Source organism: Lissotriton vulgaris, chromosome 12, assembly GCF_964263255.1.
Source record: "Lissotriton vulgaris chromosome 12, aLisVul1.2, whole genome shotgun sequence".
NCBI classification, from domain to species: Eukaryota; Metazoa; Chordata; class Amphibia; order Caudata; family Salamandridae; genus Lissotriton; species Lissotriton vulgaris.
Window position 1 is genome coordinate 492,428,187 of NC_141700.1, and position 25,073 is coordinate 492,453,259.

The 25,073-nt window shown below is 45.0% G+C and overlaps 1 protein-coding gene across 1 annotated transcript in view; it reads left to right on the plus strand.

Annotated features, from left to right (window-relative positions):
- The first annotated feature begins 4,479 nt into the window (after positions 1-4,479).
- LOC147677584 (chymotrypsinogen 2-like) overlaps positions 4,480-25,073 on the plus strand; it is a 44,262-nt gene continuing 23,668 nt past the window's right edge. The window contains exons 1-5 of the mRNA XM_086945243.1: positions 4,480-4,612; positions 9,317-9,420; positions 13,047-13,126; positions 21,774-21,852; positions 23,350-23,530. Coding sequence (XP_086801369.1) covers positions 4,561-4,612; positions 9,317-9,420; positions 13,047-13,126; positions 21,774-21,852; positions 23,350-23,530 — 496 coding nt within the window. The 5' untranslated portion in view covers positions 4,480-4,560. The remainder of the gene's footprint in view (positions 4,613-9,316; positions 9,421-13,046; positions 13,127-21,773; positions 21,853-23,349; positions 23,531-25,073) is intronic.

Sequence of the window (25,073 nt, forward strand, 5' to 3'; positions counted from 1 at the left end):
GTGTCTATATGAGAGGGAACTACAAATTACTTTGATCGTGGCATCAGGGTCACACACTGCCTTGATACAAGTATGCTTAAAAGGGTTTCTCAGTCAGGATGGACTTCTCCATTGCAGTCGCAGTCAATGCCAGCACATTGCAGTTGCTCCGTCTCACCTCTTCTGAGCATCTGAGTCCCACCTACAATGTGAACACCAGCTCTCTTCAATACTGTTCTACAGCACTATTGCTCCAGTCAATCACGGCCCTTCTTCATAGGCTCGTATGGTCTCCCCAAACCTCAATGGATCCCCTCTGTGCCTTTCTCCTCTTGTAAGGTATAACTATCCTCACCAGAGAGCCATGATCGCATTCAGGGTCTTGACGGGGGATGTATGACAGTACGACGCGTACTTTTACAACGCGTCCCTTACAACGCAAGCTGTTACCACGACTTGCGTTGGGGGCGTGGATTGAGAATAGTATAATTTACTATTCTAACACCAGTCCCCGTGGACACTAGGGAAGGTGTTGGAATAGTAAATATACTATTCTTAATCCTCTAGCACCCTCCAGCGCAAGTCGTGGTTACGACTCGTGTTGTAACGGATGCGTCGTAAAAGCACTGTGGGGTAAAATCCGCGTCGTAAAGGATGTTCCCCCTTGACGGGACTTAGCTGCTACCTTGGCTACATTGTATTCCTCTGGTGCAGTCAGAGGACGGAGGCTTCCCAGGAGACCAAAGAATTTTCTTGGACAAGTTCTCCAAAATGAACACCACAGCTCACACTTTAATACTTCAACTTCTCTGACACCCTGAGGACCCATGGTGTGTTCAGAGCTTCTAAACAAGGATGTTGTGTGCAGTGTCGGTCAGACTTGCGGGTGGCGAGTCATGCCGGCCACACATCTAGGGTGGGCAATCTGGACTGTACAGCCGAAGATGGATAGTGCCATCTTGAAAAGTCCCAAAAGTGGTGGATTCTGGGTGGGAAAAGTATTTTACACCCACCAGATGTAGTCACTTCAGGTGCAGATTAGCTGCAGGGCTAGTAGCACCTTGGCTACTAGCATTCACACCCCTAAACACCCCAAAATCCCGGATTTAAGGGGCACCCCTGACACCAGGACTCCAGATCTGCTCTGTAGTAGAAAAGGACAAAGAAGAGACCCGTGTCAGCACAAGGCAGGACTCGACAAAGAAGATGCATGAAGTACTGCACCCATGGAAGCCCCCTGCACCTATTAGACTATGACTTGTTTTGGACCAGAGACCAGTTCCGAAAGGAAGGGAAATCCCTCTGTGACCCAAAGACTTCAACAGCACTCCCTAGGAGAAGAGGTAAAGTCACCTGCAGTCGGCAGACACAAACCGCACTTCCAAGATCCAAAGAAAGTCTGTCCAGCGAGCTCTGTCAAGAACCAGCTCAAAGTAACTGGCCAGTGCCTTCTGGGAAGCGTAGTCCTGATCCCCAGCGAGTCTCAGCCCTCTACAGCCTTCCCAAGACTTGTGGATAAAGATTTCCTACATCACTGCCAGTGCAATGGCCAAGGTTTGTTAATGGTCTTGCTGACTACTAACCACTTCACTCAACACTCCAAGAAGCTCTGTCAACCTTCTCCATCTGTATTGTAGTTCCCAAGTACTTGCATTCCAAAGCTGTCTGCGTTGGCACGCCTGGTAAAGTTAGTTCCTGCAGACCCATTCAGCAACAAGATGCTCAAGCTAGGCCCAGCTGCTCCGCCTGGTGATTCCTGGTCCAGGGACCCCTCCAAGCTTCACCTCCAAGGGACTCCCATGAATTCGGCCTGCAAGTATAGTTTTTCTAAGCACTCCTTTTTCAGCAACTGCAGCTCCCATTCAGCTAAATAACTTCTTCACCCAGACTCCCTGGGCAAGGTAAAATTGTTCTGATTGTCGAAGCTTGGTCTGGGACCCGCAAGACCTTTACTCCAAGTGGGCTCCATGGAACTCATCCCGCAAGTGACCAAGTGTCATCTTGTGTTTATCCCTTTGAACATAATAATAAAGTTTAACAGCTTTGCAAAGTTTTGATTCTATTATCCCTGTAAAGTCCATAACTCTGGTTATACGAACTGTACATACTTCATTCTGGTGTCTAAAAGTATGTTAATAAAAATCTCGAATTTTTTTAATTGGTGTTGGATTGTCTTTGAGTCGTGTCAATTACTTATTGTCAATATTGGTACTGTAATATTCTTTACATGTGCTTCTCTAAGTAAGCCTGTCTGCTCTTTGCCACTCTACCAGGAGTGAGAGAAGAATTACTAGTGTGAATCCAAGGTCCACTTTTGAGTATTGTGTTAATATTACATGGTAAGGCCCCCCAGTCATATCACATAATATAGCCACCTTATTACAAAGAGCGACGCAAAACCTTGAGAAATCTAGCCCTCGGTTTCGTGTCGCACTCGGGTTACCCCGTGTGGCGCCAGGGTGAAGGAAAACTTTGGTAAATATGCCCCCTAAATTTAGCAGTATAACTGGGGAAAAAATTCCTGTTGTTTGGTAACACCCAGGTGCTTCCAGCATTTGGAAAGGCAGCTTCTGTGTTTTCTTTAAGCCAAATTATAATTTTGCCAGATGGGCAACATACAGATTGTGCACTTTTTATACAACATTTCTGAAATGTTGCAAGATGTTTAAAAATGGCAAATATACCATTTTTGTTAGCAGCGCCAAATCACTGTAAGGTTGAGGGTCCGATTTATAGATCAACTTGTGCTCAAGCTTTAAGATATGAATCTTTGGCTGCCTGTTTGGTCACTCTCTGACCACCAGTGTCTTCTAACTTCTCAGTCACAAAGTGGGCTTTCTCATTCTCATGACAGCCGCATCATATTTATTCACATCAAACCACTGTTATAGTGCAGTTATGGTTACAAAACCTAACATCCATTGAAATTTCCAAGACATTGTTAGCCTTGCAGTCCATAACTAGCCCAACAGCTATCCGAACCATATCTTGAACACCCTGTACACTTATGGCTCCTTCAATTTTATATTTAGGAAGTGGGGACCAAGCCCTGAGTCATTACGGCAGCTACAACAGAATTTTCTCTGTTGCAGCCAGCCAATCAGAGGCTTCGGGCCGGTGAACTCAGTTTCATCAGTGGCATAATAATAGCACCTCCGGTGCGGGGGGCCCCCAGGACTGTGCACGGTTGGTGGGGTCCCTGGCTTGAAATGGGTCCGGAGTGTGGGACGCCCCCTTCATGAACTATGCAGGGGTCCCCTTCAAGTTTCGTTATGCCACTGAGTTTTATACTAGTGGATCTGATTTAACGACAGACAAAAAAGCACCTGTGTCCAATGAAAATCCAATTATCTTTTTAATTTGGGTCTGCAAATGGTACAGATTGCTCTAACTTCATATTATTTTGGGGCATATGTACAAGGAAATGATGGAGCATGGGGCTGCGCCAAATTTGGTAGCGATGCCCTCCAACATTTCCAAAATGCAGGGATGTGCCTTATTTACAAGTGGTGCACCCCTGTGTTTTCCCAAGCACTGATGCTAAAATTAGCTGCCTAGCGCCAACGCAGGCACCCTTGCACCATAGATCAAGGGTGCCTGCATTGCAGAGAATGATTGTTTATGTGCAGGAAGGGACACCTTCCTGCACATAAACAAACAATCAATAATGGCAATTTGTTACTTCTATCTGTGCTGCAGAATGCAGCAAACATAGAAAAAGCAAAAACGAGGTGAAATAAAAGTTTTTCTGCCTCAGATTTACACATCCTTGTAAATTTGGGGCAGCGCCAAAAAGTAATGGGTGTTGTAGTGAAACGCCCACAACAACACGCATTGCACGTCCCTTTCACGCAGATATCTGCATTAAAGGGTACCATATTTACGAAGTTTAACACCACTTTATAAATATGGGGCAGGGCATTGCCCCACAGGAACGTTGTTCAAAGTGACGTTCCTGATTCACAATTCCCTTGTAAATACGCCCCTTTAAGCCCACCTCATGCATTTTTGTAATGCTAATTTCTCAAAAACTACTGAATGGATTTAGACCAAACCAAGCAAAGGCATTTCATTCCAGTCAGCCAATTGAATGTAGCGACATTTCCTATGGGAGAACAATGAGAAATGTGCCTTTTATGACCTCCTTCCCCCTTTCATTTCCACCCCTCCCACTTGACAGATGTGCACGAAATTTGCAGCGCTGAACCCAAATTGGATTAACTTTTTAAAAGAAAGTTTCATGCAGATTTGTTGAATGGCACCAAAGTTATTAAGAAAACATAAACAGGTTTTCAATAGAATCTCTGACTTAACCATGGCCACATCCTACCATCGTCTGTGTAACTAATGTTTCATTGCTGTTAAATATTTTCCTGGAAATGCACGTTCTTTAAACAAGCTCTTGCTATCTGCCCAAGGTTTCCCGATAAGAGACTGCAGGCCCCCTTCTCACACCTTTTCCACAACCTTGATCTGTTAAGACAGCTAAAAATGGAGCTCTTCGTTGATTGGCCAATTGAAGGCATAAAAGGAGCTGAGGATCCTTGATCAATGCCCAATTGATACTGACCCCAAAGAAACATGGCATTCCTGTGGCTCCTGTCCTGTGTCGCCCTCTTTGGGGCTGCATATGGTAAGTTCCACCGACTTTCCTTGAAAGGGAAAGCTCCACCTAGAAGGTATGGGTATTCTTGTAGTGGCAGTGCTTTCACCAGCTGGCACATTGCCTGTGAGATTCTGATCAGACAGTACTTGTTAGCATGAGATGCTCTTCACCATCAGGCTAGTATGAGGTGGGAAACATCCTTTACAACGCAACTTTTACCACGCAGGTTTTACTACGCATACCACTACAACGCATTACACTGAGGGGCGCTCTAGGATTAATTTACTATCCAACACCTTCCCTAGTGTCCACAGGGACTGGAGATGGAATAGTAAATTAAACTTTTCACTATCCAGCACCCCTAAGTGTAATGCGTTGTAATGGTATGCGTAGTAAAACCTGCGTTGTAACAGCATGCGTGGTAAAAGCATGCGTTGTAACGTCATACAACCGTATGAGGTATCTGTAGGGAGGATCATAGACAGACATTCTGCTTTCAGACCTTGTAGTGATTCCCTTCTTGACACTAGCATTGTCTGGCTGGTGAGCTCATCCAATCAATGTGCTGCTTCCTGCTCATATTTTCAGTCAAGCGCTAGCTGCTGATCGAACGCCTTGCCTTTTGTGAATCGAGGTATATTGATGATGGAAGCCCTCAAAGAATCATGAAGGCAAATTATATTGCGTGGTGTAGGAGCATTAAAACTAGATTTCATTCATTCGCTTCACCGTTGCGTGGTTATTAACGGTGTGTGAGATTTGCGTAATTTCTTTTTGTGTAATTCCACAAAATATCTGACAAATGATGCAACATTAAGCAAAATGCAAATCTGGCATTGATGTGCTTTGTATTTAACAAGAAGTGCATCCTCCTGTCCAAAACTGACGTGAGGACCACTTTACGCTACAAAAAAAGCGAAAAAACAAAAGGATAGTGAACAACTGTTCTGTCAATTCGTGTAGTTCACGAGATACCTCAATAGGATATTTTTGATCCAAGTAAATCTCAATTATGCCGTGTGGTATAATGGCTGAATTTCATGCAAAAAGTGTAACTTTGGTATGGTGAAAATTACATACATAATGGTAGCGTAATTAATTGAAATATCGCCCAGGCATGTGGTTATCATGACAAGTGGTGCAGCGAATAGTGTCTACGTAGTCATCCTGGGGCATAGTTATCAAAACCTCACACAAAGCATCGCAGCGTGAAGCCTTTATGCGTGCATTGCGTGACCGGGAGAGGGCAGGAATGTGCCATATTTAATGCTAGTTTTAAGGCTACTTTTAAAGCGCACGATTACCCAGAGGTTTCTTGGCGCTGGCTCTGCTGAACAGGATAGGAAAAATTACTGATTACAGAAAAACCAGGTTTTTAACGCTTTCCTGAAAGATAACAGTCTGGGCAGGGATGTATTGTGAATGGATTGGAGGTTCCAAGCATTGGCTGTACATGTGACGAAGCTTCTTCTGTCCCAAGTACAAGTTCGAACCTTGGGACTGTAGGATTTGTAGCCCCCAATTCTTAATTCACATAAATCGACACACTGCCAGAGCCCTGGCCCCCTGCCTGTGAAGCTGGTGCTGGAGCTTTGTAAACTATGGAGTCTGATTGGGGGACAAATGGAAAGCCCAGGTTTCCTGCAGGGCAATGACGTCTCTTTTCTTTAGCTCGTTGATGGGAGCCTTCTTGGCTCCAGAGTTGATTAAACCTCTTATGGGGTGAATACCTTGGTACCAGTGTGACGCGCTGCACTCTTCCAGTAACAATGCTTAAGGGTGGTTCATTACCAGTGGTACGGGTGGTTACCTGAGCAGTGGGCTTGAAAGTGTCAGTATCTGTCACTGTGTGCAAGCCTGCTCGAAGACCAGAGTGTATATCAGGCGCGGCCCATGCAGGTAAGAGCGGTAGGGTGGCGGGTGCGGTGGGAGGAGAAGTTTCTCACCATTGTCAGTTTTTCTAATGCAGGCGTATTGGTTCTAGTATCTAGCTATGACTGGGCATAACGTTTTCTTTTTCCTTTCCACTGCGGAGAAAGACTATTTATGAGGTGCGCAATACAACACTGTGTGCCTAGAGAGATATCATTTGGGGGAGAGCTTGCTCACTGGCAAAGTGTTTATTTTGCCAAGTCACACTTTGCTTCTGCATGATTGTCTTTCATGATGAACAAAGTTTATTTTTTCCTTTGGATGGTTTCTGCTGCAACATATGGAGTGCTTTTATAGTGTCCGCAAGTTTATTTCTGCTCAAAAGTGTCGCTACTGTGGTGATGCAGCGACATAGATGTGGTTGGTCTAGTAAAATTATTCATTGTTGGTCTAGATAAACTTCAAGATTTTTACAGGAGAAACTCTTTTTGGTGGTTTGGCTATGTTTGTATGGCTGCATGTTCTCTTTTACGCATGGTTGTGAAACTGACATTTTACATTACATTTAATGGTACGCTGCTGCATTTGACCATACATATCCCTTACTCTTGGGATTGTGTTATGGGCCGGAGTGGCCCATTTTCTTTGGTTAGTCTAGGTACCCTTACATGAGAGTGGTCTAAAGGTTTTAGTGGGTGGTGGTCACCCATCTCTAGGTTTGTAGTTATACACCTTTCCTGGAGGGATTGTCATATGGGTGAAATTGGCCTGAATTTGCATTGCACGTTACATTCCCTTAAATGAGGGATGGGAATGGGTTTTAGTCCTATTTTTAGGCACCACATGACAAACCCTTACATGAGGGAATTCAATATGAGTTGTAGAACATTTCTATTATTTTCTGACCCTTAGAAGAGTGGTGGCTAAATGGGTGTCAGTCCCATTTACACAAGTTACAATAAAACCCCTTAAACAAGGGATGCCTTTATGGGTAATTGTCCCATTTCTGCAATTAATTGACCCTTGCATGAGGGGTGTCAAGATAGGTTTTAGTCCCATTTTCACATATACTTTTCAATTCCTTACATGAGGGATCTCTGTATGGGGTGCAGTATACCCATGTCTATTTTTTACCCTCTTGTGTCTCTAACATTAGTGATAGGGTTCTGGGGGTGCGTGTCACCCATGGCTACTCGTTACATTTCTTTGCCCTGTATTGAGATGTATGGTCGGGTGCTTCACACCCATGTCTGCTGCGTTTTCATGGGCCTGGATGTGTATCAGTTTATCATTTAGTGCTTTTCAGTCCTTCCTGGTCAACTGGCTAGTTTCCTGTGACATTTTATATGACATTGTTTCTTCTTTTTAATATGTTTTATAATGGGGGAATGGGTGACAATTCTTGTGTATCTATTTATTCATCCTCGCTGCGATCTTTACTGTTCAGTTTCTCCAGAGATGTTTGGTTTTACCTTACATCCTAGGGTTCTGAACTATTTCTTCATGTGTACATTTTGGTGAACAGTTGTCCCCACTTAGTAACTTCATTTTAGTTTCTGTTTCAAAGGGGGAGGCTATGTTATATACTTCTTAGGCTCTCATGCATCTCTCCTGTTACTTTGGCTCCTAGCTGCTCAGCCAGTGTGAGTGTTCTGAGTGGAATGTTGGTGTGATGGAGAGGATTGGAATGCCTGGGTGCCTGTGTGGCGAGGCGTGACAGTTGAAGATGGGCTGAGCAGCAGGCAGGCTGCTCTCGCCGGGGCTGAAGCACATGATTACCATCCTGTATCTTAGACCAATAAAGAAACTACAAAGATACTCTTTGGCTACTAGTTCTTAATCACAACAAAATATTAGCATCATAAGAAGCTGGCCGACTTGTATTAGATTTAATAAATAGGGAACATGTGAAGAAGCAAAATCTTGTTGTCCTAGTAAAGGCTGTTTGGCAGGGCTCGTCTAGTAGGGTCTGGGTCAGGTACAGACAGAAGGTCCCTAACCTTAGGTCCTGAGAACGGCGAGGTGATGTCTGAAGCTAAGCAACCTTATCCCCTGTCATGGAACCTCATGAGAGCATATCCGTAACCATTAATGCACAAGGAACAAATTCGCCCTAGCGCTGTCGTGTTCAGAAAGGCAGTCAATTGGCAAGCGCTCCAGCGCGGCCGACTGCCAAGGTTCACTGAAGCCGTTTGAATACAGTTTGACAAGCACCTGATCATGTGAAGGTGGAGCTTATGTAGTCTCGTGATTGGTGCTGAAAGTGTTAGCTTCTCCCCAGATCTTCTGGGGGATGTTGTCCCTAAGTCTCATAACCTCACCTACTCATTCATAACCCGCGCTGTGTCTATGTATAACCTGTATTCTACGTATGGTCATGACAGTCTCCTACTGCTAGCCAGTAGGCCAGTCCTATCACCAGGAAGTAGGGATGGTTTACATGGCGGATTACCAGCACCTAAGCTTTTCCAGCCCAAGTGGTTAGAGGCGCCCCTTTAGGTGTGAGTATCGAGAAGTGGGTCGGACAGCACCTCTGCCAATTGGAATGGTAGGTCTCTTCACAGTGGGCATGTCTGCATCAGCACCAGTCCAGAGGGCTGCTCCAGGAGGCATGATAGGGTTGTTTAGCATCATTGAACAAGGCTGCCCCAGGGCAAAATGCACCTTTGTCCAGTGTCACTGGGCAGGCCTTTCAGTATAGTAAGCAGTGTCCATTAAATGCACTGTGGAGTTAGGGCAGACGCTGCATCCCTTTTGAGCCCACAGAGGGTTTCTTTTCTCCTGCATGTACCGCTGCAAGTGTTTGTCATGCATGAATGTGCCGCGGATGTCACAGATGTCTTGCCTTGCTTTTCTCAGGCTGCGGTGTTCCCGCCATCAAGCCTGTGCTCTCCGGCTATGCCAGGATTGTGAACGGTGAGGAGGCCGTGCCCGGATCTTGGCCCTGGCAGGTGTCACTGCAGGTGAGAAGCCGACTTTTTGTCTTGTCAGTGATGCACTAAAATGTGTTGATGGCCCCCTCAGTTACCAGGGCGTAGCTTGGCCAATAAGAGCTTCAGATTTTAGAACAATCATATAATGTGAAAATACATTTTAAAACAAGCAGGGCGCATGGGAGGGGCTGAAAGGGCAGTAGAAAGAAAGAGGATTGCGGATTGGAATGAGTCCTTGTCCTAAGTAAGAGAAACCAGAATATTTTGTAAAATAAACATTTTTGAAGACTTCCAAAACAGAGAGAGGGATAGAGTGTGTGCATTTTTCTCTGTGTATATTCCTGGTGAAATCCAACAGACATCTCACCATACCTGACTGAAAGCACCCATACCCGAATATTTACCAGAAAATACATTTATAAGAGGTGGAACACCCCAACCGCACCCCAAGCCACACCCCTGCTTGCGAAAGCCCTCTGATAGGCGTACAGAGGCATTTGTTGAATTGCCCCATCTGAGGGTGCAAAAGTTACCTTCTGAGAGGAGCGAGAGAAAAGCTCATTGGGTGTGCTTCAACTGGTAAAAGCAAATGGAAACTGACTTTTGACTCATTATTATTACATTGTTCACACGTGTTGCTAGCAGAGGGGTCGCCTTGCACGGAGCCAATTGTTAGCAGACTTGGGGCAAATTTATCATAGTGTTGTGATGCCCTTGCGCCACACAATGGGGTGCAAGAGTGACGCAACTACTAAGCAAGATTTATCAAGCCAAACAAGGCCACCTTGCACGGCCCGGAGTGGCCTGATGATTCTAGAGTAATGTAATGAAGCACAAATCAGTGTGTGTTACTCTTCCCCAGGGAGGCGTTCCATGGGAGGAGCGTGGGGCTTCCTACACATCTGCTCATGGATTCTGAAGCATTCTCAGATTTACCATTAGCCTCATAGCTGTGTCAAACATTCAGCACCCAGTGCTGAACGTTCGAATAACGAGCGCTGGCCCGTCGGCCAACGGTCGTGCGCAGCACTGGCAAGGTAGTGCTCGCGACGACCGTTGGCCGACGGCAGCGCTTAAGGGGTTAATGCTAGACCTGGGAAAGTGTCAAAATGCTGTGCCTCCCCAAGTGAGGCGTAATAAGGAGAAATATCTTTACTTACTACTAATTCTTAACTCTTTCTATGACATAGAAAGAAGAAAATGCCTCAGAGGATTGTTTTGTGCAGAAAAGTGTCCCTTCCTGCACAAAAACTATGCTGCCTACAGTGCAGGCCCCCTTGCACCATAGGGTCCCTGTGTTGACACAAGGCAGCACATTGTGCACCAGCACAAGGAAAGGACAGGAATGCATAGTATGATGTTAAATATGGTGCATTCCTGCCCTTTCCCTTTCACACATCGCCGCAAGGTGACTTGCTACGCTGCATGAAATATTGATAAAGGTGCCCCGAAGTGTTGTGTAGGAGAAATCAGGGAAAACTTGATGAAATAGTCTAAAACAGATGAGACAAGAAGAATGTCCTGAAATGTCCCCCATGAGGAAACTCCCAGAGGGATAATTATTTCAGGTGTTGTGTCGCCCTGAGCCACAAAGGGCGGTGCAAAACCTACAATGAGGTTTATTAGGCCATGCAAGGCCACCCTGCGTGGCTTGGTAAATCTAGTGTAACGCAAGGCAGCGCAAGTCACTGCCTTGCGGTACAATGCGTGGTGAGGGCATTACATGGGTAGAGCATGGGTGTTCCCAAGCATCTAACAATGTATTCTGGCGAATTCCCGATAAAACTAGGAATGCGTCAGAACTGTAGACTTTCCCCCAAGCGGCACAACGGGGGGGGATAACCTTATTTCTCCTCGTTGTTTCCTCTTCGTATTGCTGCAGCAGAGGAAAAGGCCTCTGAGGATTGTTTATGTTCAGGAAGAGGCGCCTTCCTGCACAAAAGCAATCCTGCGTCCAATGGAGGTACCCTTGCACCATGGTGCAACAACGTAGGGAAAAGGCAGGAATGTTCCATACAGTGTTAAGTACGGCACATTCCTGCTTTTTCCCTATCCTGCAGTGCAGCAAGGAGAGTTGCTGCCCTGCATGATTTGTTAAGAAATATGACCCCCCCTCAGTGTGTGGATGATATTAGACATGTTACTTCTGAAGATGAAACCCTGCTTTGATGTCTGTCTTCAGAAGTAACATATGAGCCGACCGCAGAACTCACATCTCAGTTTTCCCTGAAAACCTTTAAATGGGGTAACACTGCTCTAAGTGGTGATGGAGCGATGTGGTGGAGGCGTTGCTTCGGACACTCAGGGGCAGACTTACAAAATTTTAACGCAACGCAGCTCAGTAGGTAAAAAAGTTGTGCTGGGTTGCGCGAGAAGAAGAGAGCAGGAGAGTACCATATTTACAGAAATATGGCACCCTCCCACCCTCTCCCTAGCTCTGGTGTTGAAATTAGCTGCCGTGCACCAGAATCACCCCTTTGCACCATAGTGCAAGGGTTTCTGCGTGAATACTGTGCTCAGACTAACTTTAAACTATTTCCCACGTTGTATGTGTGCTTTACAGTGCAGCACACATGCGGAGTCGGAAAGGGAAGGAGAAGTGAAAGCATTGCTCCTTCTACTTTTTTAAGAAAATAGGGCTTAGCGTCATAACGCTTGGGTGGTTGCATGGGGCTGCCCATGCACCATCCATGGAATGCCCCCTTGGTGCTAAGTAATGCAAAGCAGCGCATAGTGCTGCTTTGCGTTACTTTCAAGTGATTTTCCAGCGATAAACAGGTTTAACCGTGGAAGGTAAATAGGTAAAAAAGATTTTTCTCCAATTTGCGTCACTTTTGTGATGCAAACATTGCTTTAAATCTTATTAGAACATTGGAATGTTGGGAGCTCCATTGAAAACAATGGAGTGCTCCGGGCTTATAGTGGCTGGTATAAGCCTGGAGCTCCAACATTCCAATGTTTCTTTGTTCACAGCTCTGGCTGTGAACAAAGGCTTCAGGAAGCCTGAGGGGATTCCAATCCCCTCACGCTCCCCTAAGGCTTTGTTCTTTTTTGTTAGATCATCCTGCCCTCTAGTGGCAGAATGTTCTAATAGCCTTATAGCCCTTCATAGCTGGGCTATAACAGCTATTAAAGTTCCTCTCCCTTGTTAAAGGCCCTCGACGACGCTGGAGAGGGCCTTTAATAGCTGGTATAGCCCTCTACGGCGGGCTATAAGGCTATAGTAATTAGACCCCTCAGACTCTAAGAATGCCGAAACACCTTTCACTCAATGAGTTCTTATGTGCTCACAGAAAAAAGAAAAGTTTTGAGAGTAGATACAGAGCTTAGCATAGGAGCATGGAGAGTACAGAAAACTGAAAACTTCTGTTCTCTCTCTTCACCATAACTAACAAAGTCCCACTAACAGTCAGATTTATAAGAGGGCAGTCTGCGTGTTGTAGGTGACTCTGTTCTAATATTCTGCTATGACCCTCAGAAGGTGTAATATTCAGTGTAGAAATTTGGGGGTTTGCAGTGCTATACGAGAAAGTGCATGCACTCTACAAGTTCTCCAAGACACCCTACACTGTGGTAACAACACCACTGAGTCAAGGTGAGCAACTGGCATCGTCAATCATTGAGATCTGTTGCTAACAATCCCTTCTATTTTTCAGGACAGCACTGGATTCCACTTCTGCGGTGGCTCTCTTGTTAACGAGAATTGGGTGGTGACTGCAGCCCACTGCAATGTCAGGTATTGTATGATGTGATTTTAAGGGTTCACTTGTAAGGCACTTGTGCCATTCATCGAGCACGTACTGCATTCTATGCTTACTTTAAGGGGCTTCGTCAGCCACCTTCAACCAGTGGGTATTTGTTGCCTTGAGACCGTGGACACTTGCTATGCAACATAGTCAATCACATCTTGGCTCAGCCACCAGAGTATATTGATGGGGTCATTTTAATATTGGCTGGTCAGTCCTTCAGCTGCACTGGAAATTATGAAAGACTAGTTTAAGTCTGTTAGCAGCCCAGTAAAATGGGGGAGTAAAAGGTGATAAAGGAGTCTGAAAAATAGATGCTGCAGAAAAGAAGCATGGCAATGCCAATGGGTCTAGCTTAAGAAAAAAGGTGCTTTTTATGTCACTGATAGGTTTAAGCGCTCAATAAGTCATCATAGATGGATAATGTCAGTCACCTTGTCCATCATGCATCCATTCATCTGTCGGCTGGCTCATTAATGTATTCAACCTCTGAAGCAATCGTTATAAATCACACACAAACTTAACATTACAATATAATCATGCTGTTATTAAAAGAGGTGGGCATATGCTTGGAATACCTCATCTAAAACAGTAGTAGGTGCCCAGCTTGCAGTGGTACTGTACACAGCCTATTTTTGGTATTAAAGTACCAGCATGGCCACCACATTCAAAACCAACATGCTGGCCATCTTGGAATGATAAAAGAATGATACCCTATGGACAGCAGTATTCCATAATGGCTGCCTGGTTTAGAGGAAGTAGCAACATGGATGAAATGAATGACAAAAAAATGGTTCATTAACACTGCCCGGGGAGCTGTAGCATCCACTTAAGAACATGTTACATGAAAAGAGAGATGAAAACAAATTCGAGAGGAACAATAGAAGGAAAAAAACAAAAAATAGAGGACTGTCCAACCAGCCCTGACACTAAAACACCTGATTTTCATGAAAATGTGCACACGTGATCAGAAAATGCCGTCATTCACAGGGTAAGATAGCAAATTACTAATATGGACGGAAACTTTACCACATGTGTGTTAAAAAATCACCCTTTCTGAAGAGTCCCCCCAAACTTTTTGCCTTCCTCCTCCACTTTTTGCTGAATTTGCTTTTGCTGGTCTTAAGACTCTGAGCACTTTACCACTGCTAACTTGTGCTAATATGCATGTGCTCTCTCTAAACGTAGTAATTTTGGCTTATACCCAATTGGCATATTTAATTTACTTAAAGTCCATAGTATTGGGGCAATACATGTGCGAGGGGCCTGTAATGCTAATAGTGGACCTGTGGCACTGATTGTGGCACCCACTTAAGTAGCCCTTTAAACATGCCTCAGGCCTGCCATTGCAGAGCCTGTGTGTGCAGTTTAAACTTCCATTTTGACCTGGCAAAATAAACCTTTTGCCAGGTCCAAATCTTCCTTTTAAATACATATAAGTCACCCCTATGGTCTTTCTGAACAATCCAGAGGGCATGGTGCAATGTATTTAAAAAGCAGGACATGTACTTTTAAGTTTTTCATGTCCTGGTAGTGAACAACTCTTGAATTCATTTTTCATTATTGCAAGACCTATCTCTATCATAAGATAACATTGGGATTAACTTATTATATTTTAAAAGTGTAATTCCCAGTTGGAAAGAGATAAACCCTTCCAGTCTGTTGTCTTTGATATCACAATTTAAAATTCAAACTAATGTTGAAGTCAGATTTTAAACTGCAATTCTGGAAATGCCACATTTAGAATGTTTTATAAAAGAAAGGGGGTGGAAACTTAATGACAACTAGAGTAGGCCTCTTAACAATATAACGTATGCAAAAGATCTAGCTCCCTGATTTGTGTACTGGCTCAACAAAGAAGCACCAATAAGTTATTGGTCATTAGCCCTTGTGATTTATTAACATGTTCTTCATAATTCACTTAAGTGAATTGTAATATTTTTTAGACAAGTCTTCTGAAGGGCAAACTGTTTTTGAATGTAATAACTTGCACACAAATACTGTTAGACAGATTTCATCAACAGAACATGATTTTCTTTTTTCTGTGGGAAATTCCTCAAGTTTATGTGCATTGCAGATTAAAAATTAACAAAGAAAGTGTTAAAAAAGGAGTATGCTGTATTAAGTTCCTGGTTGCTTTGTCTTTTGACAAATAGATATCTTCTTTTTGGTCCCCATGATGGAGGACCCAATTTCAAAGCAATAAGAACTTTCTCCCAGAAGTATCACATAAGGACAGCCATTACGCTTTAGTCTTAGCAGTTTTTATCTTTAGTGTTTTAGTATGATGCCTTGCTAACCAATGTATGCACTAAGCACCTTTCCTTCAGCATTTGGCCTACAATGATTTTTTGAACTAATGATAAAGAAGAATCGCATCAGGACAGCTATGTTTTACTCTTTCTAGTTTTTACTCCTTGTGTTCGTGATGATTTGCTAACCAATTCAAGCACTAAGCACCTTTCCTTGAGTATTTGACCTATTATGATTTTACATTTGTAAGCCTATTATGTGATTCTTGCCCTCTGTATGACGACAGGGGACTCATGTTAAGAACTACGCAATTTTTTGGCATTAACAAAGCTAATATGTAGCATATCTGCTGATTATTCTGATTCTCCGATTTAGCCTTGCACTTGTTGCGTGAAGAATCTTGCTTGTTTTATATTGTAAATTCATTATTAATCCTTTTAATCTGGTACTTGTTTAGGGGATTAGGTGTGTTAAATTTGTATAACAAATTAAGGCTAACTGTACAAATATATGTAAACATGGATTTTATTGCACATTTTGATCTCTTGAATAAATTGTAAGCTTTAATAAACTGAACAATAATGTTTTTTATGGTTATGTATTGCTCCAAGACAGCCACACACAATGGGAGCATAAGTGTGTCTCAGTGGGCCATCTCTGACAGGATGGGAGGAAGGAGCTAGGTACAGCCTCACTTACACCCAAATAGGCTGTGTCCAGTCCACGCACAAAGGGCTTCATACCTTCTTTAGTGAGTCTGTTGCCAGGGCAGATGGGGAAGCCTATGTGCACTTCATAGGCATGTCTTTGGAGTCTCCCCCACTTCAAAGACACCACTTGGAATAAGTACTGGACCTCAGACATCACCAATTCAGTACACTTCTGGACCTGTGGATACTCTGCCAGGAAGAAGGACTACTGCACTGCTGAAGGACTGCCACTCTGCTGGACTACTACTCTGCTGGACTCCTGCTTTGATGTGCCGACCAGCTGGTCTGCTGCCCTCCTGCCTGGGTGAAAAGGATTGGAACTGCATCACTCGACCCCAGAACCCAGAGTGACTCCAAGGGCTAGAGGCTGGCCTTCTGATCTGAAGCCTCAGGAACATACAAGGCTTCCAACCCCTGTACCTGGACTCTGACATCTGTGAGTCTACCCTGCCTAGTGGTGCCTCCCCAGACCTAGACCCTTGGAAGCAGGCCTATGGTGCTTGCCAGTGGAACTGATGCATCTTATCTGCTGAGTGATACATCCACGAGCAGAACCAACGCAACTTCTCGGCTGAGTGGCGCATTCCCGAGTAGAACTGCTGCATTGTAGCTGCTGCGTGGATTGGACCCATCGCAAAAGACTTGCATCACCGCTGCAACCCACATCTTGAGACCATCACATCATCTTTGAAATGGCTGCTGCACAACATTGTTCCCTGGGCAAGCTTCTTGCATCCATCGTCGACAGCAGCTTTGATGAATATGATGAAACTTTGCATCCCAGATTCACCGCTCATCGGAACGGACGCAGCCCCTCAGCTGCGCCTTTCATCCTTGACACCAGACTTTACATCACAAGCCCCATCAACAGGATCCTTGACTTCGACACATCAAGACCTCGCACCACAGTCTCATCGCATCTCAGAACCAACTCATCGCCTCGGCTAGGCAACGCATGGCCTACGTGGATCCACGCAACCCTCTGAGATCAAGATTTAAGTTACTTTGTTCAGCAGACCTAACTGCAACAAAGGTAAGTAGGAAATCTCAGCTGGTGATTATTCTCTCATCTACGTTCTAACTACCAGCGGTGGTGCTGGGTCTGTCTGGTCAGGTCCCTTGTGGCAGTTGTGCTCACTCATGCTGCTGTGATGGCTGCAGCTGTTATACCGTGCCTCCCTCTGTACTTTCGCCACATGAGGTTCTTGGTCCACTTTTCGGAGCACTGATATATAGTTATATTTTGTGATGGCATATCCATACTACAACCATATGCACCCCATAAACATCGGTTGAGACATGCAATTTGGGTAATCCTAGTCTTGCTTTGTCCTGAAGAGGCCACAATTTTGATGCCGAAACGCATCGCCCTTACAATCTAGGACCAGAACCATTGATTACTTTATTAGTCATGAGACAAAGACAATTACCCAGACTGGGCGAAGACCACGTAATTTTTGTTTCAACAAATTATCTTTAGAAATGCACTAGACAGTCTAAAAGGAATAGATACTGGTACCTAGAGACAGTGTTTTCTTTTGTGAACTTAAATAAGGGCTAGCTCTCCGTCTGTTGTGGACACCTTTTTCACCTTGTACATTCTATGTTTTTTCAATAGTTTGTGTGTATATATTTTTTATTGATTGTGAGCCACAATGTTGCATATGTCGTATGTGTTTTGAGATTATATGAAATGAATACATTTTGAAAAAGTGTGTAAGTCTAAATTCTGTACATCCCTAGATTCAGTTCAGCAATTCTTGTTAGTGCCTATTTCAATTTAGAATCCCCCCACCTTTTCGTTTTTGCTTAAAGAAATTGAACACTTACAGTAGGCGAGTTACCACGCCATCAGCCACAAAGATAAAGTGGGCTAAGATAATCACTGTATATATCTGTACCGCTAGCACCACCCCCTCTCTTTTTTACATTTTTTCACAGCAAACAGGTCAGAGCTACTGGCTTTCTCATAATGTTTCCCAATAATATGGTCAAATCGATAGAATCTGGCATATCTGTTGCATCAATGTTTTAGACGCTATCTGCGCTCACTCCCCAGTACACAAACTAACATTGGCTGGGCTAATAGCAGTTGTGTACAAACGTCCTACCTAAGGATGCTGCTAAGGCTTTGTGTTATGTGAATGCTGTTTACTCACTTACCCCAGCTATCCAGCTGACCAGCTTCACCCACTGATCAAGTTCAGGAGCACACATATCCATAGGGTGCCTTGCTAGGGTCTCCCAACACACAGGGCTGGCCAGACACCTCCCAGGGAGCATCAATCTCCTGATGATTGTTGAACGTCTTCCAGGTGTTTTAATAGGATGTGGCACTGCGGCTAAGAGTGTATTCAAAATCACCCATCTCAGCTACAATGGCTGTTCATAACTATGCAGCCCACTTCAAAGCCAACCAGCCAGGGGCACAGTGCAGCAAGTGCAGTGGCACAGTGACCAAAGTGCATGAGAGATCAACTTTGTTTTTATTTCTGATTGTCTTTTAGTATCAAGTCGGGCAACAGTCTTTCATAAGAGCCCATGGACTACTTGCTACACACTCCAATGCCCGCCCTTCTGATCGTCTGCCATTACACGGCAGAGGTGCGTGTTACATCTTTGACATAGGGGCATATCATCAAGGGGGTTTATCTCCACTTTTTTGGCTTTAAAAGCCAAGAAAGCAGAAATAAAATTATCTCCCTATTACCTAGCTGTCGTTAACACCAGTTAGCGACAGCTAGTCGGAGATAGCGACCATCTTGGGCCCCACTTTGCATGTCAGAGAAATGTATCACTAAGGACATGCAAAGTGGGCGTGCCAAGATTTTAGCGACTGGAAACAGTCGCTAACATCGCTATCTCCTATTACCAACTTTTGGAGATATTCGCGCTAAGTGCGAAAATCTCCAAAAGCTAACACCTGCCCTGAGCAGTTCTTACCCATGTTATCCAATGGGAAGTGGATAACATGGCTAAGAGCATTTTTCGGTAATGCATGAATATCGCTGACTTTTCAGCGATATTCATGCATTGTGGCCGATTTTTATCTGGTAATACCAAGGTTTATCTGCGATAAAAATCCCCGCAGGTCGGCGATAATTTTTTGTCTCTAACCAAGCAATAGCGATAATTATCGCGATAATTATCGCTATTGACTGGTATAGTTCGTTGCACTCAGAATTGTATCGATGGGGCTCCCGCAAATTGTGTGTATCCTTTTAACCCCTTGTGTGCTTCGGGCGGCCCCCAGCCATCCAACGTCACTGTGGGCATGTGCGGAGGACGGCCGGGGCCATACGAACTCTGCCCACTCAATAAAGCGTTCGCACAGCGCGGAACGGGTTAAACTCAGATAAATTCCAACCACAAATGGCAGTATGCCGCAGGACATTACACCAGACGTTTGGCTAAATGGTTTCTTCCGAATATCTGTAAAGCTCCCATTAGAAGCAGGCCAACTGCATTTATACGATCCTGCGGCAGTTTCCGCATAGTTATGGATTTGCAGCACTTGTCACATAATCCATCACCAACTGCATAGTTTACAGAATGTAATAAAAAAATGGTAGTTTTGTTCCCAGATCAAAACGTAGTAAAATACTCTACCACATGTGTTGCTGAGCGTGGGAAGGCCTTCTGTCGCACAGATGCATATTGTTGTATTTAGATGTTAAACTGATATCAATGTGGTTGAAACCTTTGTCCATACAGTACTAATGTGTAAAAATTATAAAGTAGTGAACACTGCTTCAAAAATATGCAGGCACTACACTGCATGATTCGCACTTTCTTGCCAAATAATTTAGTCATACCTGCCGCATAATTTGGACCTCCCCACTCCATAACTCCTGTAGCCCTGCATGAAGGTTTTTGATTGTATTGAATTCAACTCAACGCCTATAGTCCACTATTCTGTATAAGAACGAGGGCCATATTTACAACAAAATGGCAGTGAGGGGGTTAGCTCCAAAATAGCTAACGGTGTGCATCGTCACTTTAGAAACGCAGGGATGCATCATATTTACAATAATATTGAGCACCCCTTCGTTTCCCCTGCGCTGGTGCTAAATTCAGCTGCCTAGCACCCACACAGGCACTCTTGCACCATAGTGCAAGGGTCAATGTAAATGTAAATGTATAGGCATTTATATAGCGCACTACTTACCCGTAGGGTCCCAAGGCGCTTCGACCGCTGCGAAACCCTTCCTGGCTTCCCTGAGAGATGGTCCCTTAATGGGTATCTCCAGGGTGAGACCAGGCATCCCCGGCGGTCTGGTGGGGCCGTTAGTGAAGATGAGGCAAGCTAATGCCCAGAGTTGCTGAGTGTGATCGCTGATCAGAGTGGGCACCGAGGCGAGAGAATTATCGAGTCCGCTGACCCTGGTCCAGAAACCTGCCGCGCCGGGAATCGAACCCTGGTCCCGGGCCGTCCTCTGCTCTCGGGTCTGCCGCCTCTAACCAGTGAGCCACACTACTTCACTGTCCCTGTGTTGAGGGAATTATTGTTTATGTGCAGGAAGGTGTCCCTTATTGTACATAGAAATTTGAAATCTCCATTCTGGATTGTTTATGTGCAAATCGTAATTAAAAAAAAAAATGATTGTTTATGTGCAGGAAGAGACATCTTCCTGCACATAAACATGAATTCATATAGATTTGCTGTTTCCATGTGTTCTGCACAATGCAGCACACAGAGAAACAGCAAAATAACGAGAAATAAAGCACTTCTCCTCATTTCACCAGGTTAAGACCATGTTTTCCCTGATCTTAATTTTGGCGCTGCCTCCTATTTATGACACTCTTGTAAATAGGGGGCAGCGTCACAATCAATGGGTGTTCGGGTGGAACGCCAACCACAACACCCATTGCCAACCTCTTTCAAGCTAAGTATAGAGTGAAAGGGGGCCTTATTTACAACGCTGCCTTGTAAAATAAGGTGAAGACCCTATCGCCACCACAACGTCACTAAATGTGACGTTTTGGTTGTGATGGGGGCTTGAAAATGTGCCCCTGGATGTTTTGAACCTACACAGTTCAGAGCAGTGACAGAATATTGCGTTCAAAATATTGAGGAACAAAATATTGAGAAGGTAAGTGCAAATAGGTAAGTATAGATTTACTGTCCTTAACTCCACATCTACGTACCTTGAAGAGATATATACATCGTCAAGGTACATGTATGTAGAGTTATGTATAGTAAAGCTTTGCTTATCTATGGAAACGTACCTTGGCAATATTTTTGTCCTTTATATTCTTGATACAATATTTTGTCCACTCAAGATTTGTTCTCCAATATTTTGTCTGCACACCCACAGCTCTCCAGTAAAGCCCCTTCCCTCTTCCTAATAGTGATGACCCCCCCCCCCCCCCCTAACTGGTCCGGCGTGGCTCAATTCACGCAGGAAGGCCAACTCAATACTCAATGGACAGGGGTCACTGATTTTACAACCATCTTTTTGCTCCTAAACCATCGCTTCAGCTTCAGGGCTGTGTGTTAAAGAAAAGCAGAGGAGTGGCCAGGACCCGAGGAATAAGGACAGTAAGGCACTCAGGGGCGGGGTAACAATTTACCATACACAAGCTGTTGCCACTGAAGTAAAGAACATCTCTAGATGCTGCCTCTGGCCAGTGGCTCATCTCTAACTCACCTCGTCCTCTGTTTATCCTGCAGAACCAGCCATCGAGTGATTCTGGGAGAATTCGACCACGCCTCTCCTAGCGAGGACATACAGGTCATGACTATTGCCAAGGTAAGGGGTGTGCTTATACCTGGTCCTCCTCTCGCTAAACTCCACTTGCCGCCCCTGAGGCAGGTAGAAGCAGGCCTTTAAGTGGGGTGAAAAAACTGGCGGGGGGTCTCTAAAAGTGGGGTCTCTGAAAGTGGCGTGGTCGATGTAATTAAGGGTGTGGCTCAAAATCACAAACTAAAAATCTGTGCTTAGCATAGTGTTCTGCCTGACTGGTATTTTGCCTCTTCTGTCATTGCATCCAGATATATGATACAACAAGTAACATTACACTTACAACAAGCCAAGGCTACTGGCTTTTCAACGGTTATTTGTTGCTTAAAATATGGCTTCATTGTATATAGTATTGAAAATGCTTCCATTCTGAAATGACGAGACTGTGAAAGAACAAGGAGGCATATTAGCAAGGGCACTATCACCGCTTTAGCAGGACTTTTTCCCTCTAAAGCGGCAATAATTTCATCGCCCAATTAGCAAGTTGTCGCTAACAGCAGTTAGCGACAGCTTTTAGGTGATAGCGACCGATTTGGGGCACACTTTGCATGTCAGCGATATTTTTATCGCTAATGACATGCAAAGTGGGCGTACCCAACCTGTTAGCGACTGAAAGCAGTCACTAACACAGCTATCGCCTTTTAGCAAGGCAGGCTGTGCAATTAAAAAAGTCGCGCTAAGCGCGATTATTGCCAAAAGCTAACGCCTGCTCAGACCATGACTTAACCTGTATATCCAATGGGAGGTGGATATTCAGGTTAAGTCCCCAATAGCGTTAATGCCTGAATATTGCTGGATTTCCAGCGATATTTACGCATTGAGCCACTATCGCCGGATATTTTATCGCATTAGAGATAAACGTTGCTAATAGCATGTTATATCTGCGATAATATCCGGCAATAGACAGCGATAATAAAAATGCGCTTCTATCGCTATTTGTTGCTAATATGCCCCAAGGTATCTCTTTGTAGTTACATCAAAGGCAGTGAAGGGTGGCACTGCTGCAGTGTTAACATGTGTTCCTCACCCTGGGGGTGAGCGCAAAAGCGGAGGGCCCGATAGGGTTCCGTCTCAGCACCTGGGGGCATATTATCAAGACAGACGATAAAATTATCGCTGCTTTAGCGGCAGAAAACTGCCGCTAAAACGGCGATAATGGGCTTGATAATAAGCTCTATGGAATTCCAATTGAAGCTCATGTTAGATGTCCTTCACATCTAACACGGGCTTCAATTGGAATCCCATAGAGCATATTACCAAGCCAATTATCGCCGTTTTAGCGGCAGTATTCTGCCGCTAAAGCGGCGATAATTGTATCACCTGTCTTGATAATATGCCCCCTGTTTTTTTTTAGGACTGCCGGTGATCAGTACCGGCAAGACCTGGCTGACTTAAAGCCCTGGGTGAAAGAGCTGGTCATTGAGCCACACGCGCAATTCTCTATGTGCTCCTCTCTGTACTTTGTATGTGTGACGTCTTTGTTTCCTTTCTCTTCCTCCGTTTTAGGTCTTCAAGCACCCCCAGTTCAGCATGTTCACCATCAAGAATGACATCACCCTCTTGAAGCTGGCATCTCCCGCCCAGCTGACTGCCCGAGTGTCCCCGGTTTGCCTGGCAGACTCAACTGACAGCTTCAGCGGTGGCTTGAGGTGTGTCACCACCGGATGGGGCCTGACTGATTCCAGCGGTACGTACGGTGGAGTATTGTCCCTGTGGACCTGGAGAGGGGACAGGCCTTAATGCGCCGGACTACATGTATGAAGGGATGGTTTCTAGTCTCAAGGGCTAGGACGCAGCCTTTAGCAGACCCTTCACTTCTTTATTACACAGGGCAGTGACCGGCCCAGCCAGTCAGTGATTGTTGAACATGTTTGAGAGGACTTGATGTGACTGACAAGTCACATTTAAAGTTCAAACCAACTATTCATTCTCGGCTTTTGATTGACACCACGAAGAGTAGAACAGTGGAGCCCCTACTGACAGCTGCTGCTCGTTTCATTACTGTGCAGACAACTCCTAGAGAAGGGTGTGGTGTTGCGCTCTAGTCTGTGGATGCATACGCAATGACGCGCCGCGTCACAGACGAGAGCGGAACAGGCGCGCATGCGCAGCGGAGAGGCGGAGAAGAGCGCGAAAGGGAAAAGCGGCAGTTGGCGACCGGAGCGCTTGTAACCCAGACGCTCGGCGCTCTATGTCTTAGCGATAATTGTTCTTTCAGCATTAAACCAGTTCAACATACCCTGGCTCTGTGTGCTGCATGTGGGGACGAAGTGACAACATTATATTGGCGACGAGGCTGGGATCCACCCACCGTCCAAGCACAGCCACAGAGAACGCTGATCCTGGAACCATCTCCGCTCCGGGCTCGAAGAACCAGACAACCAAGCAGCCAGAACGCAGAGGCATAGAGCGTGGCAGCAGCGTACCCTTAACACGCGACAAGAGACACAACACTAGCGTGACGCAGGTCAGTGCAACCCCAGGGGCAAGAAGCCATTAACCCAGCAAGCTGGCAGCTAAAAGCGACAGCCATAAGCCAGAGGAGGGGGCACAAACTACTGACCCTATGCAAGGGATAGTGGACAACACCCCTGGCAGTCCCAGAAGCCAAGGAGACACTGCAATAGGAGCAGAGACCCCCAGTGTATCCCGCAACCTCAGAGCCCAAACAGAAGCTCCCAGAGGTGAAGCCAAGATGGCAAACCAAGCCTCAGCGCTGATGGCCCCCATTCCGTTTCTACCCAGGCCAGGGGAACCCCAAATGAAATGGGAGGATTGGAGGGAGTATTTTGGTAACTACATAGAAGCGCTAGAAGATGAAAATGGAGAAGAGTACATGCCTGCAAGGAAAAAGAGACTGTTGCTCCACAACCTAGGTCCTGAAGGGGTGCGGGTGTTCAAAAATATCGTACCCAAAGAACGAGAAGCGACAGAAACCGACGTATTTAAAAACGCACTAGATGACCTGAACAACCATTTCCGCCCAGCAGTATGTGTTTCCATAGACCGTTACAATTTCCAGCAAAGGAAGCAAGAAACTGGAGAAACCATAGATGACTATGTGGCTGCACTGCGTCGTCTGGCCATCACGTGCCAATACAGAACACTGCAAGACGAGTATATAAAGGACCAGATAGTCATGCATACCACCAACAGATCAGTGCAAGACAAACTGTGGGCACAGAACGAAACATCGCTCAAAGACGTAATAGCCATGGTGAAAAAGGCGG